At 53.2% G+C, this 17,935-nt stretch overlaps 4 protein-coding genes across 4 annotated transcripts; all 4 read left to right on the top strand.

The window, feature by feature from the left end:
* Window positions 1–2,754: 2,754 nt before the first annotated feature.
* On the top strand, window positions 2,755–4,578 carry N0V96_010943 (uncharacterized protein; the record flags this gene model as incomplete). The annotated part of the gene is made up of 3 exons (XM_053195761.2): window positions 2,755–2,918; window positions 2,975–4,492; window positions 4,545–4,578. 3 exons carry the CDS (start codon window positions 2,755–2,757, stop codon window positions 4,576–4,578), a joined length of 1,716 nt encoding a protein of 571 aa, XP_053046796.1.
* Window positions 4,579–6,647: 2,069 nt separating this feature from the next.
* On the top strand, window positions 6,648–7,595 carry N0V96_010942 (uncharacterized protein; the record flags this gene model as incomplete). Its single annotated transcript, XM_053195762.2, has 1 exon — window positions 6,648–7,595. One exon carries the CDS (start codon window positions 6,648–6,650, stop codon window positions 7,593–7,595), a length of 948 nt encoding a protein of 315 aa, XP_053046797.2.
* A 1,368-nt stretch (window positions 7,596–8,963) lies between these two features.
* N0V96_010941 (uncharacterized protein) lies at window positions 8,964–10,301 on the top strand (the record flags this gene model as incomplete). The annotated part of the gene is made up of 1 exon (XM_053195763.2): window positions 8,964–10,301. One exon carries the CDS (start codon window positions 8,964–8,966, stop codon window positions 10,299–10,301), a length of 1,338 nt encoding a protein of 445 aa, XP_053046798.2.
* Window positions 10,302–14,280: 3,979 nt separating this feature from the next.
* N0V96_010940 (uncharacterized protein) lies at window positions 14,281–15,666 on the top strand (the record flags this gene model as incomplete). The annotated part of the gene is made up of 1 exon (XM_053195764.2): window positions 14,281–15,666. The coding sequence occupies one exon, from the start codon at window positions 14,281–14,283 to the stop codon at window positions 15,664–15,666; it is 1,386 nt and encodes a 461-aa protein (XP_053046799.1).
* Window positions 15,667–17,935: the final 2,269 nt, after the last annotated feature.

Here is a 17,935-nt window from a genome sequence, read left to right as displayed (position 1 = left end):
TGATTGGCGGGCAAAGACGGTGATCCCAGACTGCGGCTGTCCGAATAAGGTAGGCTTCTTTCGATATTAAGGTAGGGAACCTAGTGGGTGCGTGATGCCGTCCAGCCCGTTCCAACGGCCTTGTGTCCCAGGAACGGGAACGAGGCCCACAAAAGGAGGGCGGCGACAAGCCAGGAAGCGCGCGTCCAAGCCGGGATCATGACTTTTGGGGGTCTGGAGGGAATGGTGTGAATTGAATTCTGCGGTGGTGTTTAATCGGCGGAAGCTGAGTGTACAAGGCAGTATCCGTTGTGTACGGATTACTCGGGATAGAAAGAGAGAGAAAGAAAAGCCAAGACTCGGAAGACAGGCAGAGTCGGTGAGACGGATGGGCCATTGGGCTTCGTTCCCGTGGCGGGGTTATCGTCTTCGATTGGGCCCATGGAAGGAAAGAATCTCCCCATGACCTGGCCACCTGCTGTATCTTGATGCTCAGAAAGTACTTGGCTGGCGACTGCTTTGGTTAACCTGAAGCAATGTCATGATGTTCTTTCTCGATTTGACCAGAGCGTCGCGTCCGGTGAGTCTTGCCCTCGATGACGGACTTGAACCTTGTACTCTAGTACTCGCATGCTTACGAATACCTGTACTTTACGGAGTAGAAGGTGCCATGTACAAAAACTGGAAGGGAAAGGGAGAGAGGCACGAGAGGCAAGCGCAGATGCAGAAATGCCCCGTCCCGAAGCAGCGCGGCAAGAACATTGTACCTGCATTGATCCACGGCCGATGATTGGCCGAGAACATCTCCGGACCCGCCCAAGTAAGCGTAATGTGGCCTGGCCCCCTGAGGCTCTAGCTGCTTGGCATCCCTGCCCTGGGACCATGCTCAGACGTTTATTTTTTTCTTCTCTTCCAATCCTTCAACTCCAGTCTCCATCTCGAGTGAGTCTCAGTCGAGTCCTCGATCTGAGTGAAGTGGCACGCGAAAGAAACCGTCCGTCCGCCGTCCGCGCCGGCCGAGTGAACCACTGGCTAGCTGCCTTACCGTGCCGTATCTGCAACGCGTTTGCGCAAGCTGCATTTTTGCGCCATCACTGCTCTGTGCGGATGGTCTGTTCCCTCTCACTCATCCACTTTCACTCTCACTCTCATACTCAACTCAAGTTCAGGAACTTCAGTCTCAGTCTCACCTCTCACTCCCAAGTTGCATCGTAAACCCCCTTTTCCACTTGTTCCTCGCGTTCTCTTATCTGTTTGTTGATCCCATTGACGCCATATCTTAGACTAGTCATCGTTGTCTGTGGCCTCGCACGCCAACGTCCTTGAATACACACACCCATCCCACCCATGTGGTTGCTCTCCCCAAACCCTTGGAACCTTGCCTTCACACGGGAGGCCCTGCGGTAACCGATACTCATCGATGCCCTGGCTGTCGAGCCACCGTAGGCATAATGTCGCAGGCTTTCGCACCATCTCGGCATGTCACTGAGACCGACGACAAGAAGGGCGCCCGCCACCTGAATCCGTACTTGAACATGAACATGCACCTAACTGCCTTTGACCACTCGATTCTACCAGTTCAAGTATTATAAGTGTTATGAATATTGTGTATGATGGAATGATAAACAGCATCTATTGCCGCGTCTTTCTTCTACTTGAAAACATGTCCAGCAAATACTCACCGTTCCATTCGAGACCTGTGAGGCCCTCCCATCCTCCCCTGCCCACCACACGATCCCCCTTATCCCTACCCCCTTGTCCTGAAGCACCCTGCCACCCTCCCCTCCCCTTGCCCCTCTCCACTCCCCGCCCTGAACCAGAACGCATCCACCTCACACACCTCTCACACTTCACACCCGAGACTTCGCTCTCACTCCTCTTCATCCTGTGATCGCCCACCTCCCGGACGCTGCGCTTTTGACTCTCTTTTCCCCCTTCTTCCAGCGTCCATCTCTCTCACACCCCTTTCCGCTACTGCAAGTAGGGACAAGTAATTATCGCCAATCCTCTCAATCCCCCGCGAATACCAAGAATTCTATCCAGCCGCCGAGTGCAGGCATTGTGTGCAGGTAAGTGTGCGACCAGAACCAAGCAGCGTGGCTTGTATCATCGACACAAAATCACCTTATGTTTCCTACACTCCCCCTGCCGCCCATCCCTATTCCTCCTCTCCTACCAGCAGAAAAGTAGTAGCAGCAAGAGAAGCCGCAACATTCCCCCGGACACACTCTCTTGCGTCTCCCAAACTCTGTTGTGCGCCATAAGCCCCTCGGCCGCCTCTTTCTTCTCTTCTGCTTCCTCCCGCCACCTTCTGTCATTTACATTCCAGCTCCGTGCCCTTCCCACCACCTTCCATCCTTCTACTGCCTCGTGCGAGAAGCCTTCATTTCGCTGACCCAGTGACCAACGGATCGCAGGCTCGAATTTCCGCTCTTTTTCTGGGTTCGCGCGTGCTTCTAGGATCGACTCTTCACTTCTCTTCGCCTACTTTCATTTAGATGCATTATTTTCTGCGCCCATTCAGCAGGCTCTGAACCAACCCCCCAACGTTCGATTATACCCGCGACCATTCGCACACCGCCATCACCACGACGATAGAAACCATCAACGACTAGGGAAGGAGAAAGAACCGACGGGGACGTTTAATTGAAATCCGAGAAAGAGTCGAGAAGAAGACCAACCCTCTACTGGGATATTTCGGATCGGAAAAGAAACCAGCAAGAGAGCAATCGTCGAAGACCCTGGCTAGCAACAAGCCAGATCGAATCGCCAGTCATGGATTACTACTACGCAGGCTCCGAGAAGCCTTCGGAACGCTCAAGATGGACACCTCTTACCCGCATGCTTCTCTCCGGAGAGATGACGCAGGAGAAGCAAAAGGATTTAACGATGCGCGAGCGCTTCGACCGTTGGATGATTAACGAAGGATACCGAAGAGTGTACGTCTTCGCACACCCAGTCCGGTTACCAGACAACAGGTTCTAACTGCAAGCAGATTCGTATTTGTGTTCCTCGTGCTTCACGGCCTCGTCTTCGCGTTCGCCTCCGTCAACTTCGCCCTCAAGGATAACTTGCAAATAGCAAGAGACACATTTGGCCCGACATTCATCATCGCACGTTCAGCTGCGCTGGTGCTCCACGTCGACGTCGCTTTGGTCCTTTTCCCCGTCTGCCGCACGCTCATCTCCCTGGCCCGTCAGACTCCGCTCAACGGAATCATCCAGTTCGACAAGAACATCACCTTCCACATCACCACCGCTTGGTCCATTGTCTTCTTCTCGTGGGTCCACACTATTGCCCACTGGAACAACTTTGCTCAGATCGCCGCCAAGAACAACCTCGGAATCTACGGCTGGCTGCTGGCCAACTTTGTCTCCGGACCCGGCTGGACTGGCTATGTCATGTTGATCGCGCTCATGGGTATGGTCTTCACCTCGGTCGAGAAGCCCCGCCGTGCCAATTATGAGCGATTCTGGTACACTCACCACATGTTCATCGTCTTCTTCTTCTTCTGGTCCATCCACGGTGCCTTCTGCATGATTCAGCCCGACTTTGCTCCTTTCTGCACCAGCATTGGCACTTCTGCCATCGGTGTGTTTTGGCAGTACTGGATGTACGGCGGTTTCGTCTACCTGGCTGAGCGTGTTGCTCGTGAGGTTCGTGGACGCCACAAGACGTACGTTTCCAAGGTTATTCAGCACCCCAGCAATGTTTGCGAGATCCAGATCAAGAAGGAGCACACCAAGACCAGGGCTGGACAGTACATTTTCTTCTGCTGTCCCGCTGTCTCTCTGTGGCAGTACCACCCTTTCACCTTGACCAGCGCCCCCGAGGAAGACTACATCTCCATCCACATGCGTGTTGTCGGTGACTTCACACGTGCCGTCTCAATGGCTCTCGGCTGCGAATGGGACAAGAAGAAGGACGATGCCAGCAAGGTCGTCGGTGTCAACAGCGATTCCAGCGAGGTTGACCCTGCCCTCCGCCGCGTCTTGCCCCGTGTCTACATTGACGGACCCTTTGGTTCGGCCTCTGAGGACGTTTTCAAGTATGAGATTTCGGTTCTCTGCGGTGCTGGTATCGGTGTTACGCCCTTTGCTTCCATTCTCAAGTCCATCTGGTACCGCATGAACTACCCTCAGCAGAAGACTCGCCTGAGCAAGGTCTACTTCTTCTGGATTTGCAGAGACTTTGGCTCTTTCGAGTGGTTCCGCTCCCTTCTACTGGCCATTGAAGCCCAGGACGTGGATAACCGTATCGAGATCCACACCTATCTGACGGCCAAGATCAAGGCGGACGACGCGACGAACATTATGATTAACGACGCCAACGCCGACAAGGATACCATTACCGGTCTGCGCTCGCCCACCAACTTTGGCAGACCCAACTGGGACATGATTTTCAGAGGTATTCGCAAGCTGCACTCGCCCGCCGAGGCCGGTGTATTCTTCTGCGGTCCCAAGGGCTTGGGTAGCACGCTGCACATTTTCTGTAATAAGTACAGTGAACCTGGGTAAGTTTTCTTTCTAGTCCTGAAGACATGTTCAATGCTAATCTCACTACAGCTTCTCGTTCGTGTGGGGCAAGGAGAACTTCTAAGCCAAAGTCGAAGAAAAAAAAAAGGCAACAATTTCGTTTCGTTTCCCTCTTCCACCATATTATTTGTCAACAATATCAGCGTCGTTGCTTGCCTGTACCACTCTATCTCTGCCAGCATTTATCAGATGTGGTAGGATAGACTTATCATGGAGTCTGATCCACGGGGTTGCATGTTGCAGTTGCGCCGGACGCCACGGGACCAGGAAGATGCCAGGTGTTGGCGACACGGGTGACGGCATCACAGGCATGCCGTCGGAGAGGAGGAGAATTTGGAGGGCGACAGTGAGGAAGTGCATCGGTGGATGATGATAATCTTGGGCGTCATCCCCGCAACCCCTTGTGGATATACTATTTACTACTACCGACATTTACATTGTACCTAGCGATGCCATCATCAGTATACTTAGACAGTTCTTGATGCAGCAGGGCACAAGGCTCTTGCAAAAGTCAACTTGGTTTCCTTCAGTCAGTATTGGTCGTTATCTACTGCAGTTGTGCTTGTGTGTAGGAGAACACTCCCAAGATGAGGTGAGACGTGCCAAGCACGAGCCTCCGCGGGATGTGATCCCTTCCTCAAGTTTCCTTCGCCACCGTTTGGACTTCCGTAGGCCCTAGGAGACTGAGAGAAGCGCTCGGACGCCCGGGCTTGGTGTACTGCGTAAAGATGACGACTGCTTGGGAAGGGCGTGCGTGCCCTTTGTTGGGTTTCGAGACGCCTGTTGTAAAACGCTCCGACTGGGATAACATCGGACGAACAAGGGGTGTTACATGCCGCCGCGCGGTTGGGATTTTCTTTCCGTAGGGTCGTAAGCCGTTTTTCCTGGCATTGCTTAGCAACTATTTGTTTTTGAAGATAGTGGACTTGGTGACAAGTGGGGGACAAAATCGATTTCCTACCATGTATCTACTTATATCATCATAATTGCTTGCCCTCTCGCATCAAAATCCCTCTTACATACGTAAAAATAATATGCCCTGTACAAATGATCTTAGTACCGTTAATAATAGCGGAAGAAAGTGCTTGTCGGATGTGTCGAGGGGAAATCGATTTTGTCACCCACTTGGGTGAGTAGACACGGGGACTATCAGACCGAGCGTGCGTGGTCTGGTTGATTGGCTCTTCGTGCTGGATGATGGGCGAGGGACGGCTTGGCTTTTGCTTGGCGATTTCGGGTATCTTGTTCTTGCGTCGGAGTAGGCAAGGGACTTTCATGGTAACTAGATACCGGATCCTACCTGACGTGAGCGGTTTCGTTAAGAGGGTAATTTCATATCTGCCTTCCCTGCTTCACAGAGTAAGGCAAGGCGGTAGTGTGCGTGCTTCTGTCCCTGTCCGGCTGGTGCTCCGCCTTTGAACCTCGCTCGAAGCCGAGTCACTGCCGTTTTGATTGATTCGGCGCGGTTAGACTGCAGTTCTTGGTGTAGTTCTTGGAGTAGTTCATCCTCCTGTTCTTATAGTAGGTTTATGAGGGGCTGTCAACGCCCATAAATTCCATTTGATGAGTTTCTTGTCTGGTGAGGATGCCGAGCGGCTCCCTGTCTGCTTGACGTTAATGAGGTTCTTTTTTACCTCTCACCATCTACCATGCACCACCGCCATAACCGTACTTTCCTAGCCTCGATTAGTTGAGTCTATCCAGGTACCCCGAAGGGATTGATGGAAGTTATCTGGCGGCGGTCGAAAAATCTATCGCAGCTGGTATGTCACTTGATGGACACAAACGGAGATATGTATGTGGGGTGACCAACGGAATTCAAAACCATATCGCGGAGACTCTCCCCAATTACATTCTATTCACATAAGTAGTTGGTATATCTCTTAGCTGAATCGAAATATAGAGGTAAAACATACACAACTCATCTCACACTTGACGCCTTCAACAGCCGGCCAAGTCCCACGTCATACATCCCACGTTCAACTCCGCAGTCTCAACACGATGTCTTCCACCACCCAAACTAGATTCCTCATCATCTCAGACACTCACGGCCATACATTCCCACCTGGAATGATGCCTCGTGGGCCAGTTGACGTCCTCATCCACTGCGGCGACCTCACACAGCACTCAAAAATGGACGAATTCCGCCAAACCCTCGACATGCTCAAAGCCTTCAAAGCACCACTCACGCTCGTCATCGCAGGCAATCATGACTTCTCGCTCGATCCCGTGGCATTCAAGGCAAAAGTGGAGGAAGCCAACCGTGTCAACGGCGCACCACTTGAAGCAGACCTGCTTGAACGGGAGTATGGCGGATACGGACTGGCCAGGAAACTCTTCACCGACGCCAAAAAGGACGGCATTCTTCTCCTGGACGAGGGTACACACGAACTTACTCTCGCGAACGGAACAAGGCTCAAAGTCTACGCTAGCCCGTATACGCCATCATCGTCATCATCTGAAGGCTGGGGCTTCTCGTATAATCAAAGCAAGGGCCATGAATTCGACATCCAGGCGGATACGGATATCGTCATCACGCATGGCCCGCCGCGTGGGATTATGGACATGTCTGCGGATAAGAAGCGCATCGGCTGTGCGGATCTCTTTGCTGCTGTTGCAAAGTCTCGACCTCGCTTACACTGTTTCGGACATGTACACGGTGGTTGGGGAGCAAAGGACGCAGCTTGGCGCCCCACGATCTCCGACAAACCCTCGCATTTTAGTGACATTGATCACGAAAAATCTGAGCTTGTTGATAATCTCACAACGCTCGGGGGTACGCGATTCGAATCCGAGGAAGACAAGAAGAGTAGGGAGCGGAGACTTGAGCTCTACAGGGCGCAGCGATACTCTAGTGCAGGACATCTTCGCAACGACATGAGCTTATCGGAGGTCAAGAGCACAATGTTCGTCAATGCCGCGCTCGAGGCAGATGGTGAGTTGCAACGCTATCCCTGGATCATCGACATTGACCTGCCGAGAAGCGAAACTTGTATGGCACTCAGGACTGAGCAGAAAAGGAAGCGGGAGGAGTCAACTCAAGAGCTCGAAGAAGCAAGGAAACTCTCGAATAGATCATAGTCGTTTACTTTGAGCACGACTGAGGGCGTTGTGGCAGCATTCACGTTAGATACCCAGTGTTCAGGGGGAGAAAAAAACACATCGTTGTCACGCTCTTTCCTGTCTTCCAGGCATCTGACGACCACCAAGCAATGGGTCAGGCCCGAGGGATACCAGCTGCCCGAAGTGCTCTGCCAAATAGATGTGAATGATTGCCAAAGCGGGCACCAGGTGATGTAAAGCACAGAAAGGCAAGTAGTCAGATAGACAACCACCCTGTGCCTCTCTTTTTTCTGTGTTTTCTCCTTCGCGACATCATCGACAGACTTCTTGGCAGGTCTTTGATAAAGCATCGAGTCATTTACCGTGTGCATTGCTAAAGAAGATAGGTTGGTAATCGTTACTTACAAGTTACTTGCATCGGCTCTTCAATTGTTCAAAGTATTGTTCGCTCGAAGCCAGATCCTTTGTGAGTCAAATAACCCCTCAGCAACATTATTCACTCTCAACGTTTCAATGTTTCTAACATCCCTAAGAAGAGTCATCTTTCAAAATGCCCAATTCCTCCAAGACCATCTCCATCCCCATGCGCGACGCGCTGTTTGCCTGCTTTACAGCAGCCACAACCCTTGTCCGGCCAAGCTTACGACAGCATGTTGTCTTAATCGGAGGCGCGGCGAGCATCGCCCACTCCTCGACATAGCACACCGAGGACGTGGATGTTGCCGCCCCCTCAGAGGCCATCATCGACATTTAGGAGAGCGCCCAAGCCGGATCTGACGGCTTTACCATCGAGGCCGACGGCAAGATTGCGTTTGACGCACCTCAAGGATTCCGAGTAGAAATGGATGTCCTAGAGATTGGCAGCGGCTGCATCGAGCGCATACACGCTACCGGGTCCTTCTTGGGGGGCTCGGTCGCGTCTACCTCAGACCTCCTACGGCTCAGGGCCAAGACTGTGGTAGAGAGGGGGAGTGATGGAGAAGTAGATGACTTTCGGTGGTTGCTGTTGCTTGCTGCAAGAGAAGGCCAAGTCCTCCCCGTACTTGACAACGATGAGGTGGAGAACTTGGTTGGTGGTGCTGCTATCTTGATGTCATTCGATGTCTTGATATTGGTTGCGCTTCTTGGTGCTAACAATGGCGCGGCTGCTTTGCGGCTGCTGGGTAAATGTTTGTTATAATATTTGGAAAGCAAGAGCAAAGCATGAAAAATGGCGGGGGACGCGTTGAGTGAGGCACAGCAAAACAGGGGTCCAACCAACATGCCCCTGTCACATCTCCCAGCCATCATCTTTCTACCTGATAAGCTCAACTTCCATTCTCACCGCATGATCACCACGGAGACCGATGAATTAGAAAAGGGATCGATACTGTGACCAAATCCATCATGTTCCCGATACGTACTCTCACCTTGCTGCTCATCTTGGCCCGAATCGCCGCACCTGCGGCCATCACATGTCCCTCCAGTTCGGAACTCAGCGTCACCGTGCCGCCGTCCATCCAGAGCCCAAGCAACACATACTACAAGTCCTTAGCTAACGTCCACGACGCTCTCACCCACTGTCCCAACATCACATCGCTCAACCTGCGTATCGGAGAGATCGGTTGTGTAGGAGAACCCGATCGCTGGAGCCTTCCCCTGGATCCTGCCGGAACATCGCGATATCTCCCCGTTCTGGACACCCTATCCCTCGAAAAGTATCACTTTTACGACACTGATGGAGATTACCTACGTCCTCTGAGAGGATGGACTCACCTCAGTGGCTGGATCCTCTCGGGTGACGCCTTCGGATGGGTGAAATGGAGACTACTTTCAGATGACCAGAAGTCAGCGAACAACATCGAACTGTGGCTCAACGCAATGGACTTCTCCAAGATCCGCAATCTTTCAATCTTGGACTATGACGGTCCTCCCGAGACACTCGTCGAAAGCAAATTGCCTCAAGCTCTACTAGGCCTTCGCACGTTGAGACTCGAGCGAGGTACAACAGTAGACTTTGCCCTCTCGCTACCTCAACATTCGCTGCAAAGCCTATCATGGCTAGATGCCGGCCAAGACCAGTCCATCATTCCCATACTCGAACACCATGGGCGCTCACTCACTCACCTGGAATGGCGAACGCCAGAAAGCCTAGAATCCAAAAGACCAACGCTTCCGAGGGATGTTCTGCGAGACCTTCGCAACCTAGTGCCCAACTTGCAATCTCTGATAATCGACCTCAACCGCAACAGTACATGGCCATGGGAGGACCTCCGCGCTCTCTCTTTAGGCCTCCCGGCTGGACTGACCAATCTGACGCTATACCTCGAGATCACGAGCGAATGCCGTCGTCAGCAAGGTCCGTTAGAACCGATCCGGTGTGTGGATACGTGCGGTCCGACAGAGCAGCTCGCCAGCCCTCTGCTCACGGCTACGAGTGCCCTTCAAGTTGCGAGGTTCATCCGGCATTACGCAAGGAGTCCATTGACCTCCATCAACTTCTTCGCGGGCGACTGGACGAGGCCATGGGATGGGCCGATCAACGTGCCGACCTGGTTGGATGGCAGGCGAGCTTGGATTGCGTGCGGTGCGGAGGGCGGCGAGGGGGAGGAGCTTAGATGTTCTGGGAAGGACACGGCATTGAACGAGCATGAGATTGAGCTCTTTCGGGCCCTGTGTATACGGACGTCGGCGGACCTGTTGGGTGATATCACCGATGCTCATCCTCAAGACTTTGTGGAATAGCGCAGGAGGATATAGGATACAAATATGGCAAGACGGCTCGTTGCTGGCGTCGGAGCTTCGGGTATTCTCTTTCGAACGCTCCGTATAAAGACAATAGTTCAACCTGGAGTGTGAACGTAGACGTCGCGGTTCCCCCAGATGGCGTAATCGATATGTAAAACCAAGCCGGTTACACAGCTTCGCAATCGAGGCTTACAATGAGTTCGCGTTCGATTCGCTCCAGGGACTCCGACTCCGACTGAGCCCATTTGTAGGTCGGAAATAGCTGCGTCAAGCGTGTCCCATCGACTGCTAGATAGCGTCAATATGTAGAGACTTAGTTTTATAACAGCGATAAAAGAACGATATGTTGATCAGACCTGATGACTATCTGTCAAAGTAAGCAAAAGCAGACACAGAACTTCCTATCTAACAAGAGAAGATTGACCATGGTTATCTCCCGTAGTTGTCTGGTGTGCTCTTCAGCCATCATGATGTGAGGTTGGAGGTTGCCAAGATCATTTAGGTAGTCATAACAAGTGAGACCGTCAGCCCTTCCGGCGACGGCCCATGGGCAAGACGAACTCTTTCAAGCAGAAGCCTTGGCAGGGAGCGGGCAAGAATGGAGGCGACTTCATATCAAATAGTACCAAAGTGGAATGTCTCATACTTGTGAGTACAGAATGGGGAAAATGACGAGCAAATTCTGGAGAAACAAAGCTTGAATTGAAGGATGCATTCCTCGTGAGTGAAATGTGAGCCACACTCTCACTTCAGGGCAAATGCACAGACAAAAGTAACAAAAGCCCGTCAAGCCCCAAGCTGGGTGAGCGCGCCGTGTGCCTGGACTTCAGAGTGAGGTGTGGCTCAGCTGGCAACTGGATTACTCACCGAACGGTGGGCGCTGTGTCTCTGGGCAATTTCCGGGAATTACAACCGCTGGGCCCCCTTCGAGTCTTCGACGCCCGAGTGTCCCGGGCGGTCCCCTCTTTCTTCTTCTCACGGTAAGCACTTTCGAAGCTTGCCAGCTTCGTGGTCAGAGATTGAGTAGCGGGCTTTTCTGAAAGTTGATGGACTCCGAGCATGAGACTGCTTCCTGTGTGGAACTGGACGGACTGCATGAGAGATTGGGTCCTGTCGGGCTTTTCTCCCATCTTGAGGAAGTTTGAGTCCCGAGAATCCTTACAATCTCTCGTGTCGCAGACGGTGCTGATCTACAGAGGATGACGCTGTTGGCGAGCCCACCTCCCTAAACCGACCGTTCTGTAGACCTACTGGCCGTTGGCTGCTGCACCTCGATCTCGTATTCCGTTTCGGCTCCTTTTCTGGCGTGTGTGTCCGCGCGCGCGTGTGTGTGTGTGTTGTTATGCGTTGTCTGCTGTAAGCGTCTACCCAGGCTGATATCATTCTGCCCACGCGCCGATCGCATGACGGGACGTCAAGTCTATCCGTATGGGGAGCAAGTCCTGGAGCATACAGATAGTTGATAGAGCATTGTCGAGGGTGAGACACGAGCAAGGTCACTCACTCGCTACCATGGTACACCAGCGCTTTTCTTTCTTTTCTCGACACGCTGTAAAGTCTGGGCGCCGGTCAATGTCGCGATACGGTCCACCGCCAAAAGATCGAATTTGGCAGGAAATGCGCGAATGCAAGCAGCTGTGGCGCTAGCTGACGATCTCAGGAATCCAGGGTCGTTGGACGCCCGGATGACCAGCGCCACGCCGGCGTTGACACGGAAGTGGTTTTATGAGGGATCCAAATCAATCCTGGCGGGAGAAGCGCAACATCCATCAAGGGTCTGGGTGTATTCCGTACTTTTGAATATTCGCGATGTCTTGAAACTTCTCAACACCGCGCGATGCATATATGGGTGGAAGAAACCTCGTTATCATGGTAGTTTCAACATGTTTTCTTCTTTTACGCGTCGCTGTCGTAGACGTCGTCGTGGCCGTTCCCGGGGCCCTTGGTTACTCAGCCATCGTATGTTGCCCACTTGGGTTCATCCCGCGGACCGCATGATGGGGCAGGCAACACGGGAGGGGGGTTGGCTGAAGACTGGAGTTGACGGGGAGATTTCGTTAACCGTCGCGGGAACAAGGCGGTTTTCCGACAATCTCGTATTGCTGCTGATTGTCCAATGGAATTCCGCCGTGTATCGCCTGGCTACTGATGCTCATTCGTCGTCCTCAGCCCTGCTGCTCTTGCTGATAACCATCGACTCGCTGTCAATTCTCTCCGTATTATGCCATCTTTTCAATCCAAACAGCATAGCGGTCGGAAAGAGCGAGATAGAGACACGTTTTGGGGGCGCACAGCACCTCGGTTGAAGGTTCTCATGGCTGGCAGGGTCCACTTGTCCAGGGGTTCAGGGACACCCCATGATGGCGCGTGTGTGCGTGTGTGCGTGTGTGCATGCGAAGAGCCCGGCCACCGCGGGCTGTCAATGACGGGCTTGTCGAGCACTGCCATTGTAGCAATCAACGGGTTTCCAAGCAGCGGCGCGCATCACCATCAAGAACACTCTCGGATGGCGGGGAGAGACCCTGTCGAAAAATGCTCCAAGTCGACGGGCATCCGAAAATTCTACGTAGTAAGCCCTCGCTGTCGGAGTCGTCGTCCTTTTTGGTGCCCCCCTTGTGTGGTTGTGTCATTGTGTTTCCTACTTGGGCCTGTTCAAATTAAACATTTGTTAGCCTTTTCTCGCTCCGTCGCCCTTTGGTCTTATTTCCTTTGGGTTTGGGCTGCTCTCGAGCAGCAGTATTGACTGACGACCTGCCGTTTGGGATTCGAGAGGGCAGCAGATGGAGTGGTTAATCCCTCGACGCCCCTCCCGCCCACTCTTTTGTCTATTTTTTTTTCTCGTCACTTGTTCATTCAAAGTTCTTGGGAGAAGGGCCCCTCTTTCAAACCGTCGGCTCGGGCTCCTCTCCAGTATCCGACGGTGGAGAGACTCGAGACTCGATGGACCATGGAAAGGAGAAGGGCTGCCTAGTGCCTAGCCTGACGGAGAAGACGGAGTTCATCAGCGAAGTCATACATAGGAGAAGGGGGAAATGCCATGCACAAACCATTCGGACCATTTCATGAGCCATGACAGATGAGGCAAAAAAACCAGTAAACCGCGCCACCTTGGACGGGTGGACGCTATTACGAGTGGCTTTTCTATTAGCACCCGTCGGCCGGGACGCTAAGCTCGACGGAATCTGCACTGCTGCGGAGGTACAGGCACACTTGCTGGGACTTGTGCAGATTTGGCTGCATTGTGTGCATTTTTGCATGGTCTAGGTCTCTAGGACTCGAGGAGGTTGTTCGTGTCAAGACTCAAGGGAGGGAGAAATTGTGTACGAAGTGAGGTAGTCACCACCGTACCGTACCGTAGTGAACAGCCCAGCCCAGCCCAGCCCAGGACTCCAGGACTGAGCAAACTGAATGGAGGCAGTCGCCAATCGATGCTAAATCTTAATCGCTCTTTCCCGCACTCTCGAGTCTTCGCTCCTTCCACTAAAACTTCTTTCTCGTAATCAACCGAACCTGTCCCGGTGTGATCCAAGTCCTAAGGTACCGTGTAGCCTATCTTCCATCCTCTGCTTCCCATCTTCACTTCGTAAGGTGCCCTCCCCCGTCAATTGTTCATCCGTCTACTCGCACCGTTTCGTTTCCTCCTCCCACAACCAAACTGTACGACGCCATCCCCATTCCACCGTGTTTCGCCGCGGTGGCACAACATCTACGGGGTACACACACAACTCGTACTTACACACCACACCACACAAACACACACAAACCTCGCTCACACTTTGTTTCCGACCCGCCTTACCCTAGGTCACTACCTACCACATCCTCATCCTCCTCCATCAACCCGTCCTCGACTCTTCGCCCCCCCTCCCCCGTTTTTAACCTCCCACTTCCACCCAACGAAAGTCAACTTCAATCCTCACCACTGCCATTGCGCTCATTCTCGGTCCTCTACTCGTCGTAGAGCGACCGCATCGCAATCATGCGTCTCGGATCAGCCGGCCTCGCGGCCTTACTCTGGTCCTCCTTCACCACTGCCTTTCCATTTGTCGATAATGGCAGCAAGCCCATGCCTGTCCTCCGACCCCGACAAACCGGCACCGGCTCGACGCCCACTTCCACGACACCCGTAGCCACGACTCCGGCGGCCACGACGGAGACCACAGCCGCGGCAGAGGCCACTACCACAGTAACCATCACCACCACCGTGGGCGGCGGCGGCGGAGGAGGAACAGTCACGTCGACCACAGTCTTCTTGCGTACGGTCACCACCACCGTTGTCGTCACCTCCACGACCTTCCAGACCACCACCATCACCAGTAACGATGTCGCGACCGCCACCGTGACCAACTATGTCACCTCTACCGTCCTTGCTAAGCGAAGTCTCAATTTCCTCCCCGTTCTCGATGCTCCCTACGACGCCCCGGCTGCTCAAATCACGCCCGCCGCTGAGGCGAACGATCTCCGAAAATACGGCGTCATCGAGAAGCGCGCTCTTGTCACCGTGGTCGTCACCGTCTCCGGCTCAGCAGGCGCCGATTCCACCGTCCTGGCCACCCGAACCAGCACCGTGCTCCTCACCACGACCTCAAATACTATCCTTACCTCCATGGTCACCAGCACCCTTTTCAACAACGCGCAGACCACAATCACAGTCGAGTCCACCCTGACCGTCACCTCCACTTCCATCGATACCGCCGCGCCCACCACCGTCGACAGCGGCCCGACAACCGGCAGCCTAGGCACCTCAACCGCGACCGGCGGTGCGCAGAGCACGGGCTCCAGCAGCGGCGGAGGCCTTTCCACCGGCGCACAGGCCGGAATCGGTGTTGGTGTTGGCATTGTTGGACTTGCTGCTCTCATTGGTATCGGATACTGGCTCTACAAGCGCCGCAAGGCTAACCGACCTTCCCGTGCCGATCTCGACGACATGCGCGCCTACGACCCTAACGGTCCTTCGCCCCTCAGCGGGCCCGGCGGAGGTATGTCCGAGACGGGAGCCGGCTATGGTGGTGCTGCTGCAGGTGCTGCAGCGCTCGGAGCGGGTGCGGGAACGCAGAGACGGCAGCCCGTGCCCAAGCACCAGCTCTCGCCGCCCTCGCAAAGCGTGAGCCCCATGACGAACAGCACCGTTTCGCCCGCGGGTGCCGGATACGGATCTCGCCCGCCGACGGGTGGTGCGCAGGAGCTCGGTGGAACGAGGATCCTTCCCGCAGAGATGGGAGGAGACGAGGTCGTTGAGATGGGCGAGTCGCAGCCCAGGCCGCAGCAGCCGCCGCAACAGCAATCGAGACCTGCACCGGGTATGGCGTACAACTCGGGTCCCGTACCGGATGTCTACGAGATGCCTACCGAGAGGTATCGGTAATGCTATAATTTCTTTTGTCATGTGTGTGTAAGTTTTTTTTGTGGGAAGATGGGAGAAATTTAAAGGAGAAGGGGGGATCAAAGGGGAAATGCATATACGGATCAACCAGAGGAAGGCTTGTCATTTACCTGGACATTTTTGAGAAAGCGTTGCATCGAGTTCCATACGGGACAGATTGGTATCAGAAACAGTCAAGGAAAGCAGGTTCCATTAAAAGAAGAGGGACTGCTTCAGGGGACGGGTGCATTTCCACGTAGAGGATATTCGGTAGATAATCTTCGTAATGTGTACGACATGGAAAGATGTGTGTAGTAAACCATTGTTGTGAACGTTGTGTGACTCGGGGTATTGAAGGTCCTAAAAGGTCAGATGGGAGGTACTTGATGTCTTTCTGACAAGTTGGAAACGACTGAAGGCCCCTTGTATTATAAGCTCGCTGGGTTCGGTCATACTCGAGCCCTTTCGTCACGTCAAACGGCGCCCCGGCGGATGCGGCCTGCGACCTGCGAGGCTTGCCGGTGGGAGCGTGGCGTGCAGGTTGGAATGCGGCGTTTGCTGACTGCGTCGGGGAGCTGAGGTGGGCCACTCACAATCACAAGGTATTAATTACCATCGCGATGGTACGGAGCTGGATGGTGTTTGTTTGTGAAGGCTGTGGGTGAGATTGCAGGAGAGGGGAAGGTTTTGAAGGGTTCTGAGGGCTGGGCACGGTTTGAATCTTGAATCTTGAATCTTGGAGAGTAGAGTATGCACGACAGAGAGCACGGGGATGTTCTGATGGCAGGGGCCAGCTGTTCATCCCAAGTTGTTTGATATTTCGTTTTGGAATTTGGGAGATGGGATGGAGAGGTGTTGGTGTTTGCAAGCTTTGGTGTAACCTTTTGGCGATTGCTTTCAGACATTGAAATCGCGGGCTGTTGAATTAGTATCAAGATGGGATTGCATTGCGATGTAACTATATCTATGGATACTTTGTCATTTTAGATACTATCGTTTTGCTGCTTCTGGTCTAGATTATGACGCGAAGAACCTCGGTCGACATCGTTGGGGTGATGGGGGAGATGCGTAGGGTTCTTCGATATTATAGATATCATACTCTTGATCGCTTCAAGAAGCGGTTCAAAATGCAGCTTGTTGCCTATCCTCGCCGGCAACACTCTGCAGTCTCGCAAAATGTTCCAGCGAGCCTGCTGGTGGTAGAAAACCATCGGCGGCAAAATTACCGATGCTATTGAACGGTGTCTATCTCTACATGCAAGCCAAGAATTCAGACACAACATCGCGATAACAAGTCTTGGAACTTGACAGCAATACCGAGTAACCATAGGGTGCGTATCTTTCTGGGGTACTTGGGCACGCATTAAACGGTGTCGCGCGGCCTGCACCTCTGCTGACGCACACCATAGCTCAGCGTAGAGCGGTGGCACCATGTCGGGTATCTCCTACATGTGCGGGAGCAGAACATAACGCGGGCGGGTCTCTGACAAATGAAACAAGCAAGAAAATCAACCATACAGACCAGACCAGCCACCCACCCGATGCGTTTAGAGAGTGCTCGCAGCTCCGAGCTGGACTCTGTAGTCGTATCAAGATTGCGTTCCAGACCCGGGGTTTGTCTTGGCTTTTTGCGGTCTTATCTGCACATGCAAAGATAATACCGCTGCCGTGGGGGAGGTAAAGGACGGGCGGGACGATGGAGGGAGGGGGCTGGCCTGCTGTGTTTCTAACTATCTATGTGACTCTTCAAGTTTTCTCACACTCTAGAGTGCCTCTTCTTAGTAGGACCTACAACTTATTCATGCTTTAATACATCATCGTCAATTGAGCCTCGTCTCCTACCAGTCAAATATTCTTCAACTGATTCCAAACTTGGCTGACTCGCACAAGCGGCGCTTCCCATATTGTTCTTATCCCTCTAGCTCGTCAAGCTTTTTTCGGCGGAGTTTCGGTGACTACCTAGTCGACATCGTGCTATTGTCTCTTCAGAGACCCCGCCGACATAGAAAGCGGAGGGGCAGGTTACAAAGAGAAAATCTCATTGTTTGCGCAGTTGGCGACAGATCTCATACCTCACACACACACTCACCCCGCCATTGAAACAAGGACGAGCCCCGCGCTCATCGTTACTTTGATGATCCTCTGACGATATAACGGAGTGGAATCCTAGGGAGCTTTCAACTCACCCCAACGGCTGGGTTATGAGAGTCAAGTCGCGGCAACTCTAACGTTACGCCTTTTCAGAACTTACTCTCTGAGTAACAAAGGTCCG

This window comes from Colletotrichum fioriniae, assembly GCF_027942845.1.
Source record: "Colletotrichum fioriniae strain IMI 355084 chromosome Unknown scaffold_16, whole genome shotgun sequence".
NCBI lineage: Eukaryota > Fungi > Ascomycota > Sordariomycetes > Glomerellales > Glomerellaceae > Colletotrichum > Colletotrichum fioriniae.
The sequence above is the reverse complement of the archived record's forward strand: the minus strand, read 5'-3'. Positions and strand labels throughout refer to the sequence as shown.